This window comes from Poecilia formosa, unplaced genomic scaffold, assembly GCF_000485575.1.
Source record: "Poecilia formosa unplaced genomic scaffold, Poecilia_formosa-5.1.2 Scaffold54, whole genome shotgun sequence".
Taxonomy (NCBI): domain Eukaryota; kingdom Metazoa; phylum Chordata; class Actinopteri; order Cyprinodontiformes; family Poeciliidae; genus Poecilia; species Poecilia formosa.
In genome coordinates, this window is record NW_006799993.1 from 2619139 (window position 1) to 2647119 (window position 27981).

At 38.6% G+C, this 27981-nt stretch overlaps 1 protein-coding gene across 10 annotated transcripts in view; it reads right to left on the bottom strand.

The window, feature by feature from the left end:
* Positions 1-1672: 1672 nt before the first annotated feature.
* unc79 (unc-79 homolog, NALCN channel complex subunit) overlaps positions 1673-27981 on the bottom strand; it is a 56874-nt gene continuing 30565 nt past the window's right edge. For 3 of the 10 annotated variants that reach the window (XM_016672012.1, XM_016672007.1, XM_016672004.1), the window contains exons 24-51: positions 26294-26475; positions 25270-25471; positions 25012-25194; positions 22483-22551; positions 20897-21234; positions 20623-20805; positions 19790-19952; positions 19043-19192; positions 17363-18580; positions 16770-16871; positions 15865-15981; positions 15091-15193; positions 14865-15005; positions 14727-14765; positions 14550-14662; positions 12568-12653; positions 12120-12293; positions 11325-11393; positions 11133-11243; positions 7554-7658; positions 7122-7214; positions 6939-7028; positions 6686-6861; positions 4948-5131; positions 4478-4681; positions 4320-4397; positions 3431-3472; positions 1673-2698 (exon numbers count right to left, since the gene is read on the bottom strand). In XM_016672012.1, coding sequence (XP_016527498.1) covers positions 2510-2698; positions 3431-3472; positions 4320-4397; positions 4478-4681; positions 4948-5131; positions 6686-6861; positions 6939-7028; positions 7122-7214; positions 7554-7658; positions 11133-11243; positions 11325-11393; positions 12120-12293; positions 12568-12653; positions 14550-14662; positions 14727-14765; positions 14865-15005; positions 15091-15193; positions 15865-15981; positions 16770-16871; positions 17363-18580; positions 19043-19192; positions 19790-19952; positions 20623-20805; positions 20897-21234; positions 22483-22551; positions 25012-25194; positions 25270-25471; positions 26294-26475 — 4904 coding nt within the window. In that variant the 3' untranslated portion in view covers positions 1673-2509. Of the gene's footprint in view, positions 2699-3430; positions 3473-4319; positions 4398-4477; positions 4682-4947; positions 5132-6685; positions 6862-6938; positions 7029-7121; positions 7215-7553; positions 7659-11132; positions 11244-11324; positions 11394-12119; positions 12294-12567; positions 12654-14549; positions 14663-14726; positions 14766-14864; positions 15006-15090; positions 15194-15864; positions 15982-16769; positions 16872-17362; positions 18581-19042; positions 19193-19789; positions 19953-20622; positions 20806-20896; positions 21235-22482; positions 22552-25011; positions 25195-25269; positions 25482-26293; positions 26476-27981 lie in introns of all 10 variants that reach the window. The other 7 variants (XM_016672006.1, XM_016672005.1, XM_016672009.1 and 4 more) reach the window with 7 other exon arrangements.

The following is a 27981-nucleotide window of genomic DNA, read 5'->3' on the forward strand; positions in this document are numbered from 1 at the left end:
TACTCTAATGTGAGTAAAAATACAAGACATATAGACGCACCAACAGTTTAAAGTTTCTTGTTTTTTCCCCACAAATTTTACTCAAGAGTAACGATACTTCGTAATAAAATTACTCAATTAAAAATTAAAAAGTACAGCGTTCTCAAGTACTTTCCCACAAAATGTTACTCAAGTAAAAGTAACTTAGCTACTACCCAACTGTGGTTTTAACAAACATAAACGGACTAAAAAAAGTTGCATCTCAGCCAGAGAAAAAGGTCTTTATATCATCCCATCTAATTCATCTTAAAGCTCGATAATGAAATCTTTGCAGCAGGGATGAAGATGAAAACAAAGATTAATGCTCTGCTCCGCTTTCTAGCCCTGCTGTCATGTCATCTGTTATTCTCAGACAAGAGCTTTGCGGTAACAAAGTTAGACCCCGCAACAATGCTTAATCACAACAAACCTCATTAGTCCAAAAGGTAATTGTGTTTGCGTGGCATATGCGCGGGGCCAATCTGTTTTGCTGCTGCCAGGGTGGAGCAGGTAAGGTTGGAGTGAGGAACAACCCAAATGTTCTTGTTTACCTCCAATGTCTGGCTCCGCGTTATCGAGTTACGAGCCGCTGCTGCTGCGGCCCGATCGGCCTCTGATCGATCTGAGCGCTGATTGCGGGAGGCAGTGTGACTGACAGTCCGACAAGCATCTCAGACTCTCTGCCCGCCATGTCAGGGATTTTTGTTTTGTTTTGTTATTCTTTTTTTTATATCCTGCAGGCGCCTGAGTTGATTTAATCGCACCTTCATTATGGTAAACTGGACATTTTCCACGTCTGTGAGGACATCAAAGGGGCTGAATGTCACATTTGAATTTTCCAGCAGGAGGAAGAGGAGGATGAGGATGGCGATTCATACAAAATGACATTCTGTGTTTAGAAAAAATAAAAAATAAGCTTAATATCCAGCCTGAAGCCAAGCAACCTGAAAATGAAGCGACAGGATGTGGGTTAAAAAAAAAAAAAAATTCATACCAGTTGCGATTTCCGATTTTAATCGATTATTTTCTTGTTTTATTTTCTAAAAATAAAAAAAGTATAACAGAGTATTAGGGCCATACTAACAATAAATACAAAATAAGATAAAATTATGAGAATGAAGTCGTAGAATTACAAGAATAAAGTTGAAATATGGAAATGAAGTTGTAATTATTTGAGAACAGTTGTACGAGAATAAAGTTGAAATAATGAGAATAAAGTCGTCTGATAACAATATACTAGAAAAAAGTTGTAGCATTACAATAAAGTTGAAATACAAATATAGTCATAATATTATAAGAATAGTCAAAACACTAGAAAAAAGTCAATATTACAAGAATAAAATCACATTAAAGTTGAAATAATGTGAAAATAAAGTCATAATATTATAGAAACAAAGTTGAAACTGTAATTATTAGAGGACAGTGTACAAGAATAAAGTCATCTGGTTATAAAGTCAAAGTTTACAGAAATAAAAAGAGAATAAAGTTGAAATAAAATGAGAATAAAGTCACATTACAGAAATAAAGTTGAAATACGAAAATTTACTCGTAATAGTCATATTATCACAAAAATCAAAGTATCAGAAGAAAGTTGTAATTTTATGACTCTTATATTTTATTTTCTAAAATTTCTAAGAAAAATCACAAATGAGAATATTTTCAAAAAGTGTTTTTTATTTCAATCATCCATTCTGAGTTGTACAATGGTGTGTTAGAGTCAGGCTACGAGAATTTTTGTTTAATTACAAGAATTTAATCATAATATTAGCAGAAAAAAGACCCGAAAACTTCTTAAAATTACAAGAAAGAAGCAGAGTTATCAGTTATCTGAAGTGAACGCCGTTTAAAAGTCCTGCTACTGATAACAAGTTGAATTAAGTTTAGTCTTATTTCAAGTTTACCAATATATTCGCACTAGAAACTAAACAAAAGTACTTTGTAATATTTTGTATTTTTGCAGTGTATTATTTTCTTGTATTATTTCAGATCCATTTTCATATTACTATAATTTTGTATTTTTTTGACGTAAACAAACAAAAACAATAGTAGCCAGGCCCTAATATTCAGCTGTGGAGTCACCTTTAATTCAAAGTGTAAATAAATAGAAGCATTAAAACAAGATGACCGCCTATCTGATCTATGGAAACCCAAAGGAACACATTGGTGGTGGGGGAAAAAAAAAAAAATCCAGATTTTCCATAAATTAAATCTTCAAAAACTAAAAAGTCGGTCTATAAACTTGATTTACTTTAACAGAGTCAGAAGCTTTTGCTTTTTAGCAACAATAGAAAGTTTTCACAGTCGTCCTTCAAAATCAAAACATTTACCCAACTTTTAATCACCACTTTTACAGAAATTACTTTAAAATAGCAACAATTTGCTGTACAAGTATGAAAGGTGCTTCCTTCTGAAAACTAATCCAGCACAGTATCAGTGGATCCCATTTTGTTGGTTTTTTGGTCACATGGTTCAGCCGCGGCAGGCCGACGGGTCACATGGGGTAGAACTGCGACGCCGCCTCTGACGACTGGATCTCCACCTGCGCCATCTTGAACTGGGTGCACTGCAGCCATTTGCGCAGCGCGAATGGCGGCGCCCCGGATGTCTGGCCCTGCAGGCACTGATGGTTCACTCGGTTCTGGATGGCCTGGAGACGCAGCTGCAGCCCCGCCGACAGATGCTGGCGGACGGAGGAAAAACAAACGTCAGATCTGTTTGAAATGGCGTAAAAGTTCTGATTATTCCTCTAGGAATGTCAACTTGTGTTCATATTGTTTAATTGAGTCATTGCAGATCTGGACAATGGAATGATTTTAATTCAGGACGGTTTGCTGTGATTTGTAACCATGGCAACAAGGTGTTTTTGTTTAGCTTTTTTTCTCCTGATGATCAAGGGATCATATCCCCTATTTCAACATCTCTTTATCCAGCTTTCTAAGCACAGTGGCGCTCCCAAAAGGGGGCCAGTTGGAGGACATGGCCCCCATCTTGAAAAAATAAAAACAAATGTAAAACCCAAGAAATTAATAAATGCAAAATAAATATGTGAATTAATAAATAATTTAACTAATACAATTATGTATATAGTTATGTTTTTTCTTGGCAGCTATTGAAGCGGATTAGCAGAGCTTGCAAACAAATAATGGTTTTATTCAGAACATGTTGATGTAGAATATTGTCTCTGCTTCCCTGAAATTGAGCTGTTAGCATGAATTTACAGCCATGAGACTTTGATACAGAAACACCTTCAGTCAGAGGCCTCTTCAGACTCACTCCAACACTGACTGCTACAGGAGACCCTTCCTACCCACAGGATCACCATCGACAATAACTCATAGATTGTGTATGTCACGACATTTAAATTCCCCTTTGGGATAAATAAAGTTTTCTGAATTGAATGTGGAAGTCTTACCTTTAGGTTTGCCTGAATCATTGGCAGCCACATTGGAATTAACTAAAAAATAAAGGAATGAAAATTAATGTAAAGGGATGTAAAAAGTAAAGATTTCTTTTGGTTTTAATTTTCTGGACACACTTATATGTTTCTGAGTTGTACAACAGAGCATTAAGGTCAAGCTATGACAATTTTTTGTTTAATTACAAGAGTATAGTCACAATATTAGGAGAATAAAGATGAAATTTTACCAGAAGAAAACCTGGTCGATGGAGTTCTTTATTCAAAATGAACACAAAGTAATTTAAACCTGATGTGTTAAAGGATGAAACATTTTCTTATCTGTAAGACTTGTACTGCACAGTATTCCTCATTTTAATTTTTTTGTTATTTTTTGTGTATAAATTGTTACTTTATTCTGGTAATATTATGACTTGATTCTCTGAATAAAAAAAAATGCAGCCTGGCCCCAATATTTCATCAGTTTACCTCAGTTCAAATAAATAGAAGCTGTAAAACACTCTTGTGAAACAAGATGGCCACCTTTGATATGCTGACTTCACTATAAACTAGGAGCTGATTGGTGAAAAAATAAAAAATAAAAAAAAATCCAGATTTTCAAAAAATTAAATCTTCCAAAACCAAGATTTCAGCGCTAACTGATCGATATCAATGACTGTTTTCCAACTGATATTTTTTAAAATTTTGCTTTTTGGTCTCTTTAGGTCTATGGGTTCTGTTAAAGCGATTTCCTGATTTTAAAGGCCAGGAAGGGATCAGATTTACTCGGATTATGTTTGTCTGTCATTAAAATCAGTTTGATGATCAGAAACAAATAAGTGTGACAAAAGGTAAAAACGGCTGAAGTCTCTAATACTTTTTTTTAATTATTAAAGTTGAATCAAACCTTCACAAAGATGGTGGAGTTGCATTCCTGCAGGGCTTCCATCAAACTGATGACATGCAGACAAACCATCTCTACCATCTGAGAGACGAACATGAAAACATAATCTGTTATAATCTGACATGTAGGAGCTTATGACATCACAGGAGGTGAACCCTCACCACTTTGTTGTGGGCCATGAGCTGCAGGATGCTGGGAGTAACCCGACTCCAGAACTCCAGGCCCGTCAGGATGGCACTGGATGAGAACTCGGTCTGGTTCTGGTTCTGGAGCGACGGCGCGGTGGCCGCCTGCTCGCAGTAGATGGTCCACAGCTGGGCGAACATGAAGGCGTGGAACAGCGAGCACATGTGCAGCACCGACGTCTGCAGACGGCGGGGAAAATTAATTAATAAATTAAAACGTTTCCCCAAAGTAAAATGTTTAAGTTTTCAAACTTTTCAGTTTGGCTCCTGACTTTAATCTCAGAATATTAAGGTCAGAATTCAGATTTTAAAAAAGTCAAAAGGCATAATTCTGAGATAAAATAAAGATTTCTGAGCTTAAATAATTAATTCTGAGACTTATTTGTGAACCAGAGCTGAATTGACTTGTAAGCGACCAGTGAGCGACAGATCCGTGTCATCCTGACCTTTGACTGCTCCGGGAAGCCGATCAGGATGACGATCAGATGGTCTGCGATGTGGGAGCCGGCGTCCAGCGGGATGGGCATGCAGGAGGTGGAGCCCTGGTGCAGGGCGCAGTGGGTCAGCGACCCCAGCAGCAGCCAGGACAGCTGCCGGATGTGGGACACGCACTCAATGAATTCCTTTGGCCTGCAAGCGGCAAACAAAGAGTGAATTCAGATTAACAAAGCGGCTCAGGAAGCGGGCGCCGCATCCATCATCCTCTCACTCTGCCGTCACAAAGGCAGCCATGCTGATGCGCCAAGATAATTTCAGCAGGCTTTAGTAAGCATCACTTGATGTGGAAGCCCTGTAAATTATTCAGAGAGCGAGCCACTGGGAAAACTCCTGATCCAACCAATGTAATCAATCTTATTTACAGTGCAGTAAAAGGTTTTTGTTGCCATTATAGATTTATTGTGTTTTTGCTTTTTTCCCTCCCACAGTTTAATGTTTTGCCAAATAAATGCTGTTAGATTCAAACCCAGTCCACATGTAGCCGGACATCTGGTAAAACAAATAAATACATTTTGATGCGTTTTGGTCCTTCATCCACACATAAACTGTTTTATATCACTAAAAACGATTATACTGGTGGATAATTGTACTGAAATTCCCTGAAAACCCACAATTAGCACCAGAACATTTATATAAACTAACCTTGGAGATCAGAAGTAATAGATGACAGTAATGAAATAAAGAGAAAAGGGTGAATATAACAAACTGAATAAACATTTATTTTATTATAGTTTTGAACTGGAATCCCAAGGCAGCAAGTGGTTCATGTGCCCCTGTGATCCGGCTCATTCTTCCTCCTAATAAGGACGTTGAGGCATGTTCCACACATCATGATGACATTTGGTTTGCACCCTCTTCACTACATAGCAATAATTTGAGCTCTTAAAAGCAACAGGAAGAGTGCAGGTAAACCAAATGGCAATGAAACTAATTTATTGGAAGAAATAAATGCAGAAAATAAATAAGTTGAAATAATCTTCCTGCAGTAATGTCTTTATTGAAACCTTTTGTATTTTATCTTCAGGCTTGAATTCACTCCAAAACACCAAAAGCCCAACAGCAAAACATTTAGACATGCAAATAAACACGTAATTCAATTCCTTTTTTAAATAAGGAAATTTAAAAAAATGCATTTTTTAATGAATTTGAAACGGGTGAAGCTAAAACTTTGCAACTGAAGGAGCTCTGAGTAAAACAGGTTTATATACAAAGGTGTTTTCATGCAAAATGTTTATTTTATACAGTTTCAGCTTAATCACTAATCTGAATATGTAGATTTTTTTTTAGCAAATTGTCCTTTTTAAAGCTACAATTAATGATGAATCAATTGCTAAATTAGTTGCTGATTATTTCAATAATTGATTAATCAGTACTAATTCGATATCGTTTCAGCATTAAATATGTTAATCTAAAGTTTCATCTCTGCAAGCAGAAATCCATCATAACTGGCAGAAATAAAAGCATTAAAGCAGAGTAACTTTTTGATAATATTCTATTTTTGACTATTTCAGAATAATTCTAACAGAATTTGTCTTTTTATTTTGATCTGTTCATGATGTTAGGAGGTTGTTTACTGCACCAATGAAAAGTCCCTTTCCTTTCTTTACTCTATAAACACCATTAGAACAAAATGTCTGCTCTGAATCCGGCCTTAGTGAGCGACGGGGTGGATGTGCTTGTCCTCACCCTTGCTGCATGGTGGAAGGCGGATGGTAAAGCCAGGGCAGATACCGAACCACAGCTTTGTTATCCCGATGGTTCCCTTTGCTGATCTCCATGGCTGCAACTTGTGCCAAACCCACTTTCAGGTTTCCCCCAAAGGTGTCCTCATGCAGCGGCTGACAGCACGCCTTCATGTGGTTCTGTCCATTCAGAAAGTGGGAAACATCACCAAAGAGATCAAATGTGATAAAAAATCTACCGGTGAGGAAAGACGTACTTTTAGTTTAGTTAGAGTATGCATATCTGCAATGAAGTCCAGCAGCTCGCTGGTGTACTGCCTCATGCACTCCATTGCTGCAGTCGTACACTGTAGGGGAAGAAAACAGCTTATCTTTATAGAGGTCCGTCTGTTCTTCCTGCTGTTTTATTGGGCTCGGCTTAATAGTGTTGTAACACACACGGTTTTAAGTCTCACCCCCGGCAGCGTGGAGATCATGTGCTTCTGGATGATGGTGGATTCTGCCAGACGCGTTCCTATATCTGCACAAACAAACTTGCAACATTCACAGCATTTTAAAGAGCTGCATTCATTGTCTACTACGACTGCAACGATTATTTTAGCAATTATTCTATCAAATATTCTGGCAATTAATCGATTAATCAGATAAAAACTATCACTTTCTGCAGATTTTGAGGATTTGTTTTATCTTAAATGTAAAATGTGTGTATTGTTTGTATAGTTTTGGCTTTATTACTGCTTTTATTGTGTTGTTCTTTCACCAAATTACGTTAATGATTAATTGATTACTAAATTAGATTAATCACAATTAATCTGATTAATCGATTTAGAGATTTACCAAAATGAACAGATCTTTTCTTCTTTTTTTTTTACCTGGACCAGCAGTAGCAAGTTTGTATCAGGCAAAGGAGACTTGAACTTGAGAGCCTGCAGAAGCTCCAACACCACAATGCGGGACATGTAGAACTTATCTCGCTCCTGGATGAGAGGGGATGGAGAGGCGAGTAAATGTACTGGAGCAGCAAGACTGCCTTTTTCTATTATCACTCTTCCTTACTCATGCTGCGCGGAGAGCATAAACTCTGTGGCTTGAAAAGAGGGGGAAGGACAGGCAGCGGGAGGGAGCGGAGGGCAGGCAGGGAGACTGAGAATAGCGAAGCTGAGAGTAGATTTAGGCCAGTCCAGATCTCTCCTCCCAGAGTCCCAGGCAGCTCAGCTGAGGCTGTCAGGCTGCCTTCTCCCTCCCCGAGGAAAGGCTGCTCTCTTTGTTCATCCCTTCCACACAAAGCCCAGCTGCCTGTTTACAAACCACACTGTCATCTTACAGTTTGCCTCTCTCTTTCTTCCTTCCTCTTTGCGGTCGTGTTTGCTCATGTCTCTTTTTGCTCCTGCAGAACTGACGTTCCTCCCTGTGTGTCCATGCGCGTACCTGTTCGCCGCTCTCTTATAATTAAAAGTTAACGGAGCGTGCCGTTTTGGTAAATAGCGAATCAAGCGGCTGTTCTTAAGCCCCGGTAAGACAGTCTGGTCAAACAGTGTGCAGTGCAGCAGCGAGAAATGGTGCATGAGATGAGAAATGTTCGATGCAACCTAATGGGTTTCCTTATAGAAACGTCTTAAACTACTTTGAATAATTAAGTAAGCTTATTGTACGGGTTGATAACTTGGATCAACTGGAATGTATGTATGATTGAGTTTAAATTTGATTTTTTTTATGTAAAGTGTCATGAGGCAACAATTGTTGTGAATTGACACTATGTAAATAAATTTAATTTTATTATGTTTTAATAATATTATTTTTAATGTAGTCACAACAGCTTTCCTCTGTTCTTTATCCACCACCACAATGTCCGGTTGGTTCGCCATTACCATCTTGTCTGTCTGGATCTGGAAGTCCCACAGGATCTTGGTGGGGGAACACCCCATATTCTGCACAGATATTCACCACTTGGTTATGTCGTTCCATGTACGCCGTTATGTGCTGGACTGTCTTCAGGGGCCTCCTTGGTGGGGATCGTTCTCAATGCTGCATTCACATCTTCAGTGAGACTTTCTGATGGTACTTCACTCAGCCGCTGTAATTGGCGTCGGGGTTGTCTGGTGTTCATTCGGGCCGTGATTCTCTCTCTCAGGTCAGCTGCTGCCTCGTTCAGCTCTGATGGTTCGTTCATTACTGGGGCTACATACCCAGTCTCTGGGGTAGTTGTGGTTAACTCCCCCCTGTCCTGACATCCGGGCTCCTCCCCCTTGCCGTAGCATTTGTGTTGTACCTCGTCAATCTCAAGTTGTGATGCAGTTGCCGTTTGCGGATGTTGGAACACTGAGCTACTAGTTGTTTGGCAGTCATTGTAGACTGGGGATGTCGAACTAGCCCCTCTGGCTAGGGTTACTTGAGTAGTAGCATTCCAACAGATCCATGTTTTCGTCTCTCGCCCATTTCCGTCTTGTTCCAGTAGCCCATTTGTCATCAAGGTGCTCTGGTTCCCCAGCACCTGACGCAGACCTTGTTTGGCCGGGCGACGTCTGAGCCGGCATGTCGTGCTCATCAATGTCTCTCATGGTATGAGGTAGGCTATATAGCTCCAAGGGTCTTGCCTAAGGACCCACACTGCATAGCTCAATTTCACTGTTGTAACTTTTTGCCCCAGCCTGGATTCGAACCCGGGTCTCCCGGGTGGAAGACTGGTGTCTTACCCATTGAGCTATAAAGTTAAACTTTTTGCACAAAATCATTCTTAGATAATGAGATTTTACAGCATTAAAACCAGCTGACCAAATGTGCTAGAGCTACCATTGGGCTGCTAAGCAACCGACTAGGTTTCTCTGGGGTTGCTAGGCAACGGGCAGGGCTTATAATCGCGTTACATTCCGAAGGTTTTTGAAACAGCTCATTTTCTGGACACCTAAAAACCTTAAATTATTGTCAAAAAACCATTTGAGCACTTGGGTCGAAGGAAAGACCAAATCGGAAGTACAACAATGTGCAAAATATAAATTTTGCATTACAGGTTCCCTAATCCACTCAATCCAATGGTTCCTGCTTTTCAAAACATAAACAACATCCTGTTGTATTCTAATACAGAAAGTGATCCTTACCATTATGAAAATATGTGACAACTTTGGAGAAACTGGACTCCATTGTCAGTGTTTGGTACATAAAGCCATTTTCTGGAAACAGCTTTTTTGGCTCCTGTGTTTAGAATCTGAAATAAAAGCATTTTTTCTAGTTTCGACTGCAAATATCTTACTGCACTTAGGAGTAACTTTTAAGGGAGACATAAGAGCTGGTTTTTAGTCAATAATTTTAAAGTGCTGGTTCCACTGGCAGATTTTCATAACAAGACGTTTTTCTTATAAGTGAAAATATCTGCCTGTGTTGCTGGTCCTTTGGACAGCAGGACCAAAAACATTGCTGGAGTCCAACACATTCTGTTGAAGCAGCTGCAGGTTTGGAATTGCAGTGTTTGTAAGGTGAGAAATTAAACAGAGTGGAAAATCAATACAACAGGCGACATAAAGCATGTGGTGCTGACAGTGGTGGAGACCAGGGCAGGCTCCATCTCTGTCACACAGAAATGCACCATACATCACCTGCTCCGGCACACAAACTAATCTCGTCAATCAATACCGCCTGATTATTTACTTCATCATCTCTGACATGAGGCCACATTTCTAGCTGAGTGGAGAGCCGGGGAAGCAGGAGCGTCACCTAAAAGTGATGAGCGAGATGCCAGCAGATTGCAGCAAACTGGTTTAACTCCTAACATCCCGGGCCAAACCGGGTTCTTTTACCCACTTTGTAATTGGCCCTCCGATTCTCTTTTCCTGAAGTGAAATTCAAACACTTTTCAAGCTTTGTCATGGTAAGTTTTCAAACTTTTACACCAGCCTGGTGTAAAAGGGGCCAGCGGGTTTTTAGAGGGGACAATGGCCCTTCCTGGCCCCCCATAGGGGAGTCACTGCTAACAACACAACCAAAAAGAAACAATCCACCCCATAAAATCCACAAAACACACCAAAGGATGGCATTATGACAGTGTATTAGGGCCATACTAATAAAAAATAAAATTACAAGACTAAGCTCATAAGATTGCGAGAATAAAATTGTATGAAAAAAGTCTAAATAATATGAGAATAAAGTCATAATATTAGGAGGATGAAGTTGTACAAAAGAGTAATATCTTTACAAAAATAAAGTCAAAACATTACATGAATAAAGTCATAATATTTTGAGAAAAAAGTCATAATATTATAACTTTATTCTTGTAATTTTATTGTTTTTATTTCCTAAACGTGGCCCTAATCCTCCATGTTATCATAACATCAAAAAAATAGCATTAAAATGTAAAACATCTTTAGAAAGATGGATAAAATTTCTGGGCTGCAGCATTTAATTTTTCAAACTGTTTGTTTTTCCCTGTGTGGAGATGAAGAGGTTCCTGACTAAAGCACCTTGTTGAAGGCTTTGTAGCAAAGTCCACACAGTTCGACGAGGTAGGAGAGGCTGAACGATCCGTACTGGATGACGAAGCTCAGCAGCTTAGAGAATGGCTCCAGCAGACTCTGCAACATTTCAGCACGTTTCACCTTTAACAGATAAACTTCACATCTAGTTACATTTCAAATGTTCTGCTTTGAACTTACCCGAGTTGCGTTTGTAGTTGGGATCTTTAGAAGACAAATAATAATCCTTAAACTGGAATCCATTGGGCACTGTAGAGAGACACATTGCAACGTATTTCACTAACATTTATTTTATTCTGTCAATTATTTTGTCAATTAATTGATTATTCTAATGATTAATCTGATAAAATGGCACTTTCTAAAGATTCTTCATTTAACCATTCCAATACTAGAAATATCTTAAAAGATGCAAATAAAGAAACAATTTAATTTTTTAAAATAAGAAAATAAACATTTTATTGCCTAAAATCCAATAACATAGCATTCCTTCAGTGAATTTGAATTGGATCAAGTGAAAGTTATGCCATTTGAGGAGTTTTGGGTAAAACATTTTGACACACAAAAGGTTTTATTAATCTTAAATGCATATATATTTTGTACAGTTTTGTCTTAATTACTGCTCTGAGTGTGTTGTTCTTCCAGCAAATGGCCTTTTCTCCAGTTAACGATTAATCAATTGCTAAATTATTTGGCGATTAATCCAATTAATCGTTTTAGCCTCATATTTGACCACCATAGGCTGTTATCATGCTTTAAAAAATGGAGCTCAAACCCAAACATCTGGTCCTGTTCCTGGATGTTGCATGCTGACTAATTTGACATCCAAGGTTAAAAGCATCAGAGTCAAATCAATTACAATTTTAAGACTCTCCTATTGAACCAGACAAGGACACCGCTGGATGCTTTTTCCTTCAGCTGTAATCACATTAAAGCATATCAGCCCATGACTGAGTGAGCGGGAGAATTGATATCTACCTTCAGAGGAAGCACGCAGGGCAGCTTTGTGAGGAAGGTCTGGAACTGGTTGCAGATGGTCGTCCACAGGTTGCTGGGAGAGTCCATGGGGAGAGCCTCCATGAAGGTAGCAATGTTCTCCAGGCAGTGCAGCATGGTGCCCCCTGCTGGCAGACTCTTTTTGTTGTTTAAGCCCTATGGATAAAAACAAAGCAGGCTTATGTAATATAGTTCTTTTAAGACAGAATATTTCCATTTAGGTGATCATTTAGCTCTGATTTATCAGTGTTTATGATGTAATCACATGGCTGTAGACAACTCATGCAGCTATCTTTTTTATTATTTTATATAACAATAACAACAATAAACATTAACATGTTTATTGAAATGTTTAGACAGTTTAAAGACTTCTGCAGCCAGATCCAAGAAAAGCTTATTGTTTGACAAGTGCTCCCTCTGCTGGTTGTACCTCAAGCAGCATGTTGAGAGCAGCAACAGAGCTCAGCTCATTGAAGTCTATCAAAGACAATGCAAGAGTTCGCAGGAAACTCCCATCTGTGAAGATATTAAGGAAGAAATGATTTTATTCCCTGCGGGATCGGGCCTAGTCCACATGTAGCTGGATATCTGGGAAAAAAAAAACATTTTAATGTGTTTTGGTCTTTCATCCACAAAAAACAAAACAAAAACCTCTTGTTTAGTATCGCTAGGCCTGTCGTGATAAACGGTATATCAATTAATCGCACGATAAATTAAACCTATCGACCTCATTTTAATTATCGGCTTTATCGTCTCTTTTTGCCTTTTTTTCTTGCTGTTGATGACACTGAATGAAAACGGCTCAGCTCCGGTGCTCTCTACTGACCCTCCCTTCCTATTTCCTTAGTGTAATGTCCAGCGCACACTACACAAGTTGTCGGCCCATTTTCACAACCTGACACATTATCCGACAGAAATCCTAGATATAATGGTTCTATCGGGTTCGATCGTGCCGTGTGGTGTCCAGCCACATGGGCACAAGATAATGGCTACAAGTCCAGTGAGCTAATTTTAAGATCAGGCATTAATCAATGCTTTACTAGAATCTACCTGTGATGCATGTGGCTAGAGTCAGCATAAAGTTCTGACTGAATGAAAATCATTGTAACCGATTTATGTCATGTTAACAAAGAACAGCTGAAAACTTACAGGGTTTATCAACTGCGGTAGAAATTTGGCTCCAACTCCTCCCCTTGTCATTTCTACATTCTTTGCGCGAAATGCTGAATAAATATTAATGTTGTTTCCACAAATCATCTCCGATGTCCACTGGACTTCAGGTTGCACCGTGTCAGCTGTTTGGGATTCCCCCCCGTAATTTCCCCTCAGAAAGCAGCAGGAGAAGCTAAGCTCCCAGTCGGGGAAAACCCCCCACACACAGTAGGATGATCGGTTGCGAAATCACCAGCGACAATCTTAGATCGGCCAACAATCATAAGGGCAAAATGGGGGCAAAAAATCGTGTAGTGTGAACTATTGCATCAGGTAGTCGGATGTGCCCATCTTCTCTATTTAAATCTAGTGATTACTGAAGGCCAATATACATACAGACTTCATAATCTGCACTCTTTTGGTTGAATGCAGTATTTATTTCCACTTTGGCTTTATGTTGTTTAGTTTTTATTTAAGTAAGTTTTTTGTTAATGGAGACTGAGAATCAATTTTATTTTTATTTTTGATTGTTTTGTTTATTTAGTTTATCAGTTCCAGTATTATGTGTTCTTTTGAAAATATAGTGTTTCTATCTATGGCAGGAAATCACATGCATTCTTAGTCAATATTATCGTTTTTCGCAATAATTTTTTAGACAATTAATCGTTCAGCAAAATTTGTTATCGTGACAGGCCTAAGTATCACAAAAAACAATTATTTATAAAATATAAATAAAATAATAAAAAAAACTCTGCATTTGTGTTTACTGTCAAATAATGGACCAACAATCTACAGAGCTAAATTAGAGCCATAAAGTTTTCTCAAACTTTATTTATTTTTTTAAAAAATTGACTGAAAAGAAAATATTTGAAACAAAAAATATTTTAAAACAAATAAACAAAAAAAAAAACTAAGAAAAAAAATTAAATGGAAAAAAGAGATTTGAATCTGGAAAAAAGTTTGAAACTGAAAATTGTTCTTGTTTAATTAATATTTAAAATAAAAATTGACACTAAAACATCTTTATGGCCCCAATTTATCTCCATAGCTTCTCCCTTATGTGTTTGACACATTTAAAACGTCACTTTAGGGCAGATTTGTGAGGGTTCATTTGTTGGAAAACTTTTCTGACATCAATTGCTGGTGGATATATATATATATTTTTATTGATCTGGTGGAGATATTTGTTTGTTTGTACTTAAACCCAGCTGGGTGTGTACGAGGCTTCAGACTGACTTTGGGTAAAAAGAAGCAGCAGACCTTTGATGTTGCTCTGGAAGAGCTGCGGTAAGATGCCGTTAGGGGCCAGCTGGTGAAACATGCAGCGCAGGAACTGCTTGGCCACGCCTGCTACGTTTCCAGGGATCAACATGCTGAAAAACAGAAAAAGTATTTCTGCATCCACACCTGAACACCTGGAGCTTTAAACTGTCTTACCTCTCAGCTTGTCCGGAGAAATTGCCACTCGACGCCAGCCTACAGAGGTCAAAGCAACAGATGCGGACTCAGGGAGGAATTATGCATGATGGTTATGAAACCATGAAGTGGTGTGTGGATGGAGCTGCAGCACCCTACCTGCCCACAGACTGCATGATGTCGAGAAGCATGGGAGCGGCCAAATCCGGGCTCAGGTGGATGAACATCGACAGAACTACGACTGCCAGTGCCAGAGTCTCCTCGTCGTATTCCTCCAGCACGGCGGCGCAGTCCCGGCACCTTAGGCGAGGAACAAAAAATACAACAAGTGATTCTGGGTATCAAACTCTGGTTTACATCCAGGTGGAGGCGATGAATTATTCACCGGTCAGACATGGTGGTGGGCTGCTCGTCGATGAACTCCTCAGGTGCCGGAACAAACATGCTGACTGTGCTCGGCGCTGAAAGCAAGCTGGTTTTTGTGGGACCTGTTAAAGAGAAGATGTGATTCAGTTCTTGTTTTATCATCTCAGTAGGGCTGGGCGATACAAATAAAAAATTTTAAAAATCTGATTTTTTTCCCTACCAGATCTATGATTAGAGCCACTGTAGATAAGAAAGAAAAAAATAGTAAATTTCCACCAAAAAACTCAGAAATTTTCTAGAAAAAATGTGGAAATTTGAGTCATGCAGAAAATTTCTAAAAGTAAAAAAAGTGACTCTTGAAACTTAGACATTTCCACATTTTTTCTAGAATATTTAAGAGATCAATCTCAAAATTTTAGTTTTTTTCTAACATTTTTTTTGTCTTCTCAAACTCACAAATTTCCAAGTGTTTTTCTAGAATATTTCTGAGATTAATTTAAAAAAATTTCAGTTTTTTACTGCAAAATTTCACTTTTCATATTCAGAAATTTCCATGGTTTATTTAGAAAATAAGATTAATTCCAAAGTTTCTCATTTTTTAAAACAAATTTTATAATTTGAAACTCAGAAATGTCCTGAGTGAATTGGTGAAAAAAAAAATCCAGACTTTCCTTAAGTTAAATCTTCAAAAATAAAAAATTTAATTAATAAAAATTGATCAGTTGCCCAGCCCTACATCTCATTTGACGTAATTTCCTGAAAACGTTTCGTTGCTACAGAGAAAAGTCCTGACCGGTCTCCCAGGTGCAGATGTTGTGCGGCGCACTGGACTGGTGCTCCAGCTGCCTCTTCATCAGCTGACTCATCGTCAGGGCGCCCAGAGAGCCTCGCTTCGCCTGCCGGTACTGAGCTGAAGGTCACACAGCACAAAAAAAATACCAACAGTCACATAATGCTTAGTTTGACTTGTTTTTGTTAGTTTTGCAATCTCAAATTACAAATGGGCGCCTTTCTAAAGTAATGGCCCAAGTCATTTTTTGCCAAATGGAAAAAAAAAATCAGCAAAACTTTTTTGGCAAATCTCTTTTGACATTATTGGGCCTTAATTTTAGGAAGGTGACAATATGTTAAGAGTTATAACCAAATGTTAACACATATCGTACAGAAAGAAACAATCCTATTTTTTCTGACTGTCTAACATTAAATTAAACTTTTCCTATTTTAGACAATTCAAGATTACCAAAGTTGTTTGTATTTGCTGAAAGCCAGAATAAGGGAAGAGCAAACAAGTTACTTAATAAATGTGCTGGAGTTCCGCTGGGGTTGCTAGGTAACGGGGCTGAGCTTGGCAGGGGTTGCTAGGTAACGGGGCTGAGCTCGGCAGGGGTTGCTAGGTAACGGGAGAAAATACATTGAATGTAACTAATTGGGAGGTTTTTGAAATGGCTTATTTCCAGACACCAAATAAACATTAAATTATTGCCAAAAAATGTCTGTGTGATTTATTTTAAGCTCTTGGGCTGTTTGTTTAGAAGTAGTTGACACCTAAATAGAAATAAATTTTGCGTAGTAAGTCCCCATTTAAGTCGAAGTTAATGTCATTCAGAGAGAAAATGGGTTTTATGTATTTTTAAGCGTATGGGAAATGGTTTTAGAAGTTCGTCAAACAGATCTTGTGGAGGAGTTTGTGATTCCTACTTGACACTGAGGAGCGATGGCTCGTTTCAGGCAGAGCAGCTTCAAGAGTTGGAGCTGAAGCCGATTCCCTGGGCTTTTCCAACGCAGACATGCCTTTGTGATCTGCAGGAAAATGGAGAGAACATATGCATTACAATATATTTGTTATTACAATACTATTACTGTCGGAAGAAATGCACCACTCCGAATGAAAACAACCAATCAGAGCCAGGAGGAGGGCCTTAGTGCCGTCTTTCAATCTCATGTTAAATGTACCAATGGTGGAGAAACAGCTTATAGTTACAGGAAAACTGTTTAACTGTTTTCCTATAGCATTCTTGACTGGCTCTACTAGAGGGGTGATTATCAGCGCTAAGACCCCCTCCTGGCTCCGACTGGTTGTTTCTAGATAGCGTTGAGAGAAAACAATGTAATATAAATTGATTATTTTTCATCCACTTAATGATAGCTTCAACAAATATGCAAAAAAATATTTTTTACAGAAGTTACATACCGCAGCTAAAACTTCAGGGATCTGTGTCAACTATTAGACATTTGCTCCAGTGTTCCTCTCCAACAAGCTGAGCTAATGACCGTTTTATTCCAGCTCTTACCCGTTTCAGTCGCCGCCTCTCCTCCCAGCTTGTCGAACGTGTTGAATGAAATGTCCAGGTATTCCCTCTGGATGGCGCTCACGGCGATCTTCCGCTGCTTCCGCTGCCGAGGAACGATCTGGATTTTGAACTCTGCTTCATCGTTATCGTCTGTGTTGTCAGGTTTGGGCTCGCTGTCGGCTTCGTCCCCCATGTCGTCGTCTTCCTCGTCGTCTCCATCCTCCTCTTCGTCGTTGCTGTCCGTCTTGCTTCTCTCTGGCAAGGAAAGCGGCTCGGCTTTGTCCTCCGGGATGTCCAGGAAGACGGTCCTGCCGGAGGGACTGGAGCCGATCACAGAGGAGTCGTCTAACGAGGAGTCGGGGACATTCGGAGTCTTCCTCAGCAGATCTCTCTTCTGCTTCAGGGTCATCGGGCTTTCATAGGAAACGTTCTCCAGGCGTTCAGGGATTTCTAAGGAGGCGCTTGGAGTCAAACCTTTGAATTTCCTCTCTGAAGATGGCGGATCTTTTCCAACCACAGCGTCTGGGTTGTTTTTTTCACTGGAGCAGTCCTCAACGCTCACCTGAACCACAGGAGACAACCGCAACGTGTTGCTGCTAGCAGGGGACGCCGAGACCTTCGGACTCCCGCTGAACCTGGAGCCTATGATGGTGTTGAGGTCGAACTCTTCGTCGCTCTCCACGATCCTCAGCGGAGGCAGCGGTTCGAACACCAAGGAGTCGCTGTCGGACATGGAGAGCAGAGAGTGTTTTTCTGGAATGGAGGTGCAGTCTGACGACAGGTCGATGAGGTCCTGGTCCTCTTTCTCCTGAGCCGACCCTTCTAACGAGCCCTGGTCCAGTTTGTCCTCGAACGTCTCCATGCAGCTGAGCCGGACCTCTGGGATGACGGGTTTGGCCGTGTCCGACTGCCCGCCACGGGAACCTCGGCGATCCACGGGATCAACCCGAAACGAAGAACCGTCGCAGGATCCCTTCCCCTGATGCCTGCGGGAGGAGAGGACCGCAGCGGGCGCCTGCATGTCGCAACGATCGATGCAGGACTTCCTGCGGTGTTCGTCCAAACTGAAAAGGATGGAGTCCGTGTTGGAAATGTCCAGAGACTTTTGCTTATGCATGGCCTGGAGGCGCTTCTTCCTGGTGCTCTCCTCCCTGACGCAGTGCAGGATACTGTCCTGGAGCGCGCTGGCTTCACGGTACTCAGACAGCTCGATTTCACCTGACGCACAGAACAAAAATGAAGCTGTTTGGACAGTGTCTAGCTGGCTCCATCAGAGCTCTCACAGCATCACAAAGTTCATAAAAAGTTGTGTGTCATGATAACATGTTGAATCAAGAGCTCTTCTACAAAATGGCCGGATGTAATTTCCCCAAAATGCCGAATACGTATCCGCTCCCAAGTATAAGCGGATCATCTCTCCAAAGGATGAATAATATGCTAACGTCTCCTCTGATGGCTAATAGATGATGACGCCATGGCTGAATCATCCATCACTGCTGCTATTTTTAATGACTTATCACGTAAACAAGCTTATTTACGTGTGATTTTAATTTTATTTCTTATTTAACAGAAACACCACAGTTGCAAAATCGTGCTTTTGTATTTCAACAACAGCAGAATATAGACAAACATTTGCAAACGCGGCTACTTATGTGGTTTATAAAGGTGAAAACTTCTTACTTCTCTTGGCGTTCAGCTCCACTGGCTGATACTTCACAGACTTGCTGCCTCCAATCCTTTTCAAACGGGCAAAAAATGTCTGGGACTCCCTGTTGGCAGCTCCAGTTGGAGTGTCATGGACGTCTGACTCATCAAAGACGCTGTCTTCCTCTGACGTAGAGAAACAATACAGGACATTTATCAAAGATGATCTATTATACTTCCTTGAACAGGTTAGGATTGGTCCATGGTGATACAAAACATGTTCATTACGTTTTTGCACAAAATAATTTTAGATAATGAGATTTTAGTCCTTCATTCCTCCTGTCACTTTAAATCCAAATAAGCTGCTTCTGGTCACGGCCTCCAACTCAACGTTTACACTCACACGTGAAAATGTCTGCAAAATGATGAGTGACTATACTACAGATTTGAAAAGCAGAAGTGGAGCCTCCTGTACAGCCAACAAGAATGCAGCAAATGGTTTCTGGTAAGTGTCAACAATAAAACACTTGTCTTTTCCAGCAGCCATTGTACATTGGTAAAACCAGCTGACCAAGTGTGCTGGAGTTTTGCTTGGGTTGCTAGGTAACAGGCTGGATTTGGCTGGGGTCTGTCGGTCTTACAGAAAATCTCAAAAGGTCTTCATTTTGTTGTTAAATATCCACATATACCTAAATATGTTAGAAAAATTCACAGGCTGCTGTCTGCTTCACAATCTAAGAATCAGTAGTTATTAGCTACGAGTTAACGTGTTTCTTTTTTTACCTTTCTCCTTCTCGCTGTAGCGGCTTATGTTGGAGTTGTCGCTGTAAAGCGGCCCGGCAGCGGCATGCGGACGGCAGCTGTGGTACTGAGCGTTCAGGGTGTTGATGGTGATGTGCACCAGGTGAAGCACCACTTTACTGCCATCCATCTCTCGATAAGGGTACTGCAACACATCAAGTACATGCTCTGAAGTTCAGAAGTCCACCCTGGTTAAAGTTTCTAATTTTTCTGACTGAAGATATTTGCTGTTTCCTGACTTTTTCATTCATTTTCTTCTATTTCTATGGATTTTTGGACTCGCCTCATCATGTTAAATAAAATGTTGAAATCAACATGAAGAATATCAATTAAAATATATTTTATTACTTGTTATTTTGTGCCAATAACAGTACAACCAGTAATTTTGTAAACTTTTAGAGGTTGTAATTTTTCTGAAATATTCATTTGGAGATTTTGCTCCTGCAATAAATGTTTAATTTATTTTATTTAAATGTGGAGGGTGCTGAATAAATATGGTTGAAACCAGAAATTATCAAACAAAATAAAACAGGCAATATTTTTTTCCTCACTTTGACTGTAACTCAAACTTATCAAATTACCAAAAACTACTGGGAAGCTTGTGAAGATAATTTTTTTTAATAGTTTAAAACTGTTATAAAAAAGTGCTATTTTAAAATATCAAGAGTTATTCATGCAACTTTTTTGCTAAATTGTGATTTTAAAAAAATGGGTTGAAAATATTGAATTGGAATATATAATTATTGCGATACTTCAGTTTAAGAAACCATGACTGTAAATGACTTCTGTGCTCTATATTTTTCTTGTAGAAATACCTTGTAGAGGATAACAAGCAGGGCTTTGAGCCACATCTGCCGAATATGCGGCTTCAAAGCCCACAAAGAGCATCGTGGCGGCTGCTGAAAATAGTGTCTGAGCTGCGGACAAGCGCAGTACTTCAACACCTGGACCACCAGGGGGAGCAGCTGCTTTCCCAAACCGATATTATAATCCATCACCTGAAGAAAACCACAGTCAGACTCACATTGTTTACAATTCAAACACAATGAAGTGATGCAAAAGTGGGAAATTAAATCGGATTTCAGTCACTTGTGCAATCCCAGCAATGAAGGCGTTGAAGCAGGTGGAGGTTCGCATCTTCTGAGGTGCGATCATGAAGCAGCCTTCCTGTTGGTCGTAACCCAGCAGCACGTACAGGTGCCTCTTCACGGTGTTGAACGCCTTGGCACTGCTGATGTCAGCGTCAGCGCTGCTCTGGTCTTTGGCCATGAATTTCATGAGCACCATGATGAGCTGGTGAACCGTCTGGTGGTCGATGCCGGCGTCTTCGGGCAGCAGGTCTCTGATTAGGGTGTCGTCCTCAGGAGAAGGAGTCTGGCCTGTAAGAGGTGCTGAAGCGTCAGGGTTAAAGTGCAGGAGGAAGCGTGCTACAGGGAGGAGGGGAGGGTAGGGAGCAGCAGCGGGGTGGGGAGGGGCGTAACAGCACAGAGGTGGGGGAGTCAACTCAACCTGTTCAGGGATAATGGAGACACCATCATGGAGCATAAACAGAGTTTATGGGGTGTGGAAATGGGAAAGAAAAACAAATGAGCAGCAATCTGTTCGCAAAGGAGCACATCTTAAATATTTTTGTTTTATATCTTAAAACTCAAGTCATTTAGAATAGAATAGATTAGATCCCCAGGGGAAAATTGCTTATTCCTTGACAAGCTACTCCATCTAAGGTGTTAAATATTAATAATACAAATAACAGATAAAGTTGATGAAATATATCAATTTTAAGTAATTCAGTATGACTGAATAGAAAGAAAGAAAGAAAGAAAGAAAGAAAGAAAGAAAGAAAGAAGCATGCACACGCAAGCAGTCATTTTCTTAAACAGATATTTTTCTTGTGTCAAGAAGGTAGACACTTTCCAGAAGATTTTCAAAATATTCTGAATTTAAAAAAAAACATTATTGTGTTTCAGCTGTATTAAATACTGACTGAATAACAGAAAATTGTAGGTTTCTCATAAAATAAAACAAAAAATTAACCTCGATTTTTCTATTGCTGAATAGAAAAATAGATGAAATATTTGAAACACATAATTCTCCATGAATAGAGAGACGTTCATACAGAAGTATCATATAAAGAAATGTTAAAACTTCGCTTCAAGAAGAGTTTTAACTCACCACAGCCCTGAAAGTCATCGGCGCTTCTTGGCGCCATGTTATTTTAGCCATCATATTACATATGTTCTTTTTTTCGTTTTTCTGTAATCATATCCTGGCCTTCGTAGCACATCATTAATTTTAGTTGATAAGTTGTCGCTTAAGAAGCATTTCGAGTGTTTCTATTTCAAAACAGAAACGCATGAAGTGCATTTTGAATCCCAAACCAGACTCTGTTCGAACCATTTCTCTTCACCCCGCCGCCATCTTTGTTTCTGCATCAACGGCTCCGCTTAAGAATGACCAGCGGCGCCCTCTAATGGGTGGCGGCCAAACTGCAACACTGACAGAACTAATTTTAATCTAACAATTAACCGACAATTAATCGTAAGTTAATTAATTGTTGCATCCCTAAGCTTAATTAATATTATTTTCACTTTTAAATGTTAGACTGAACAACTTGGTTTCTACATAATATGATACAATATATTAGTTGTATGTTTCGGATCTGGGTTGTAGTTTACCTGGCAGGACTTTCTCTAACATATCTCCAAGTGCCGGTGCAGATTGCTCTTGCCTTGTAAGCCTTAGTGCTAAAAACCACAGATGAAGAACAACATTTAGGAAAATGTACAGGAAGCGATGGAACTGGACACATGATCTTCGAACATGTGATTACAAAAACAAAACCACACGTTGCAAATGAAAACATATATGATTAAAGACAAAAACCATGACATGTCCATACAAGTCAGAGTGTTTGTAAATTAATGGCAAGGAAGGAAATCCTTTTTATGTTAAAAACAAACAGCATCACAAACTCGGTAAAAAAAGATCAACCTTAAAAAATGTGCTTGGACTTTGCTCAGATAAAATGTGGAAACAAATAGTGATTATTTTAACAGAAAAAACTCAAAACAGATCTTTATCAGATGTCAATCACAGAAATAGACAGGATTAAAACAGAAATCAGCGACAAAGACAAACTTAAAACTAAAAGTCTAGGATTTTTAAAAATGTCATTATTCTAAATAAATGAGAAAAAAACAACTCCCTTCAATGTTTTAATGTGCATTTAAAAAGTCATAGCTTTTTATTTTTAAATTAAGTTACTCCTGCTTGGTCAAAATTAATAAAGCAATGTAATCTGACAAGAAAACATTAAGAAGAAATCGGCCGTTAATATGAGTACATTCACACAGTGGAGAATAAAAATTGCATTAAAGGAAATTATCAGTGAGAAACTTGATGCAGCCTGAACAAATGTACAGTAACTAAGGTTATCTTAGAGGTATGTTTTCAGAGTTTAAAGAATTTATTTCCAAGACCTTCCAAGCTAGAGGAGAAGAGTAAGGGAGGGAAAATGTCCAAAGCTCTCAGTGGGAACTGGAGCTGCCTCTGGGGAAGTCACCAGTTCTCCATAAAAACCATTAAAAACCATTAGATGCTTTCCAGTCGCCACATGTTTGCACGCAAGGAAAGAGCCTTTCAGTCCAACTCTTATAGAATGTAAACATTAATTTTTCTTAACTCTACTGGGACTTTTCACTTGAACTGTGTGCTTTGCTCAGATCTTAAAATGCTAGTATTTATTCAATACTGATACAGACTTGGAATCAATATTATCAATAGTTTGGAGAAACTTTATTGGCTATATGAACTCATCCCAGAACATTGCAGCTGCAACTAATGATTATTTTAGTAATCTTTAGGTGCTAATTATCAGTGTAATTGTTAGTAACTAATTGATTAATCAATTAATCAACTATCAGATTAATCAGGTACAAAATTTGGAAAATTCTGCTGAGTTTTTATTTGACCCCTGAAGCTTTTTTTTTTTTACACAATATTAAAAAAAACACACAAAAAGATGCAAATAAACAATTTGAATCATTTTAAATAAAATAATATTATGCTACTGTGTTAGCTATATATAACACAAAGTTAAATGACAAAATCAGGAAAAAGAAAAATGTTTCAAATTTATTAAACTTTAACAAAAACTGCAAGTGTTTTAAAACAAACTTGTTCTTTATTAAGTGAAGTTTCTCACAGTTGGTTGAATAACGAGAAATTTTACTCAAGTAAAAGTAGCAATACTTCATTCTGAAAGTACTCAGGTAAAAGTAAAAAGCACAGCATAGTAAAATACTCGTAAAAGTTTGTTTTTTCCCCCCAAAAAGTTACTCAAGTAAAGGTAAAAAAGTAAATGTAACTGATTACTACCCAACTCAGGAGTCAGTTGAGTAGACTCAGTCACATTTGTTTGAGTAACTTTTTGGGGAAAAAAATTACTTTTATAAGTAGTTTTACTACACTGTACTTTTTACTTTTATTTGAGTAAAATGTTTGGATACTCTAACCACTGTAAGCAACTTCACAGAACGAAGAAAAAAACAAAAAAAATGACTGAGATACAGACACACCTGCAGTTTATGTGAATAAATTTTACTTAAGTAAAAATAGCGATACTTCATAATAAAATTACACAAGTAAAACATCGTAAAATACTCCTGAAAGTATTTTTTCCCAAAAAGTTACTGTAAGTAAATGTAACAGAGTAGTAACAACTACTAGTTGTTACTACTCTGCTCAAATGACTATAAGTTGTAGTAACTAGTTACATTTACTCAGTTAAATTTGCTTGAGTAACGTTTTGGGAAAAAGTGTTCTTTTATAAGTAGTTTTACTACTACTTTCTTTTACTCCAGTAAAATGTCTGGATACTCTACAAACTGTGAGTACCTTCACAGAATGAAGAAAAGACCGAAAATGCTTTAGATACAGACACCAAGTGCACAAATTTTACTCAAGTAAGAGTAGTGATACTTTATAATAAAATTACTCCAGTAAAAGTAAAATGAAGTAATAATACTCCTAAAAGTCATTTTTTCCTAAAAACTTACTCAAGTAAATGTAACTGTAAATGTTTCTAGTTACTCAGCTCTGCTTGTAGGACTCCTGTGTCTTTAAAGGTCTTTGCTGACAGAGGTTGACAGCTGGTTTCAGTGCAGTGAGGTCAAAGGTCAGACGTATCGTCTTGTTCTACTCACGAAGTCGGTTGCTCAGCGACTCTGGGAGGGAAAAGGTGCGTTTCGATTCCTCCTGGCCTCCCTTCACGCTGTCGCGTAGCGAGCGCACGCTCTTCTGCTGGTTCCTGGCGAAACGCGCCCGCCGTATCTTCCACATCGCCGCGTCGCTCAGGTTCGCCACATTGGTTCGCACAGCTGTGATCGCTATGAAAAAGAAAAGAGAAACCTTAATCTGTAAAGACAATGGGCTGTGATTCATCAAGCGTGACAGCTACGTACTAGTGGGGAAGGGAAACTCCTTGTTGCAGTCCAGGTGCAGCTGAGCCTCCAGCGATAGCGTCTCAAAGCGGTTGACGAAAAACTCCCAGCTCAGAGCAGGAATGTCTTTCTTCAGGAAGTGCAGCAGGAGAAGCTTGCTGAGAATGATGGGCCGATCCCTGACGACGGTGTCAAACTGGAAGTCCAGACACAGACACAAACCCTGCAGAGCCAACAGGTCCACAAACACAACAAAGAATCATTATTCAGTAATGATCAAGACGTTCACACACTAAGATCAAAATGGGTAGTAACTAGTTGCGTTTACTTCCACAACTTTTTAGAAAATTTACTTTTAGGAGTATTTTTACTATGGTGTACTTTTTACTGTTGCTTGAGTAATTTTATTATGAAGTATTTCTACTCTTACTTGAGTAAAATTTCTGGATCTTCTACCCACTGAATGAAAAATAAACATATTTTAACAAAAAAATCACCAGACACAGACACACATTTGCAGTTTTTGTTAAAGTTTATAAGTTTTTTATTGAAAGAAACTGATTTTGAACATTTTTCTTTTGCCTGATTTTGTTATTTTTTTTATACTGATATGAATTAATAATTAATACCAAAATTCCCACTTAACTTTATACTTTTATATTATTTCATTTTTAAATATTAAATGATTGATCATTTGGCCAGTTACCCAGTACTTGAGTAGACTTCTTACCAAAAACTTGTTTACTGTTACTTGAGTAATTTCTTGGCTGGCTACTTTTTACATTTACTTGAGTACAATTTTTGGGTACTCTGTCCACCTCTTCCTTTTAGCAATTTGACAAAAAGGTGAATCATCACAAAAAACAGACACTTCTAGTCTTTATAAGCATTGAAACAGCACATAAATTTACACAAATAGTTCCTCAGAAAATATTAAAAGCTTGGGACATTAGTCGTGACAAACATTTGATTTGCACAACTTCAAAATAGGAACAAGTGACCCCAATGTTTCCTACATATCAGTTATTTTCTGCTATCGGCTGACCTGTAACGCCGGCCTCTTGATGGTGTCCAGCAGCAGTCTGGCCCTGGTGGCCACCGAAGGGTTGACGTCCTCCACGGAGGCCAGGAAGCAGCAGAAAGCGTGGGCTAAGGAGTACTTCAGCAGGTGGTTTTTGGTCACAGCGCTGATGTCCAGAAAACGACACAGCACCGCCACCTTCTCGACTACAGAGAAAGAAAAATTATCAGGAACAAACTGAATAAGAGGAAAAAAGCTACCACAAGCTAGGGACACAAACAATTAATAATCAGTCGATGAATGATTAATTAGATTAAAATTTATTCCAACTGATTAAAACATCCATTTCAACGTCCTTTTAGTGTTGTAGTTCGGCCGCCATCCAGCAGAGGGCGCAGCTGGTCATCTTTAGCCATCCATAAACGGAGCCGTTGACGCAGAAACAAAGATGGTGGCGGAGCCAGAAGAGTAACAGTCCAAATTTTTAAATTAAGTCCGGTGTGGGATGCAAAATGCATTTTATGCGGTTCTGGTTTGAAATATAGACACTCGACAAGCTGCTAATGTTTCATTTTAATAGCGCTGATTTAGCTGTGCTGAATTAAACGTACCATTGTATTTTTATTTTTATAATTTTAAAGTGACCAGTAGAATCAAGAAACCATTTGAATAACACCTGATACACAACATGATATAGACTTAAAAATCTCAAAAATCAACACACAACACTTCAATCTAAAAAAAAAACCAATAAAAAAAACAAAACAAAGACTTTCTCAGAAACAAAGTCATTCTCATCAATTGGTTGGGGGAATCTGGAAACAGAAAAAACATGGAGAACCTGTATTTAATTTCACGTATTTCCAAAAATATATTTTTTAAAGGCAGATGTTGTAAATCTCAAACAAGTGCAATCATTGAACGTTTTATACGCTGGAGGGAGTTTTGTCCTCACTTTGAGAATCACTGCTTTAGAAAAATTTGAAAATCTCATGTTGACCACTAGGTGTCAGTATGGGAGAACAATTGAGTTTAGGGAGCGGTTTGAAAGCCTGTTGGTGCCATTTAAGACCGAAATGTATTAGAAAATAATGCCAACATGTGTACATTTATAATTCCTGACACAACCTTTAGATAAATACGTAGTTTCTGCTTAGAAAGTCTTATTTAATAAATTCCAAAACTCATCTTTTTCTGTAGTGTTGCTGATTTTTTGTGTTACTTCTACTTATTTCCAATAAACCCAGATATCTACTGTCACCGTATCATTTGCCTGGTGCTTTGTGTCAACATTGTAAAGCTGCTCTCCATCTGCCTTAAGGCAGGATAACCATTATTAATTACTAACCTAATAGGACTGACACGAATAATCGGCTTAATCGTGATTAATCGTTTATTAAAATTATTCTCAACTAATTTACTAATCGATTAATCATTAACTGGAGTATTGACACAAAAAAGGGAAATTTGGTGAAAGAACAAAAGAGTCAAAGCAGTAATTAAGCCAAAACTGTACAAAAAATATAACAATTTTGCATTTAAGATGGAAAAAAAATCTCAACAGGCAAAATTTGAGCCACAAATCTGTTTAAGCACTTTTTACTAACCAACTATTGATCAGTTAATCAAAAATAGACAACGGATCAGCCCTACACTTTATGTTAAGTGAAATCATCAGAATAACTTTAAGTTTCAGCTCTAAATCCTAAAAC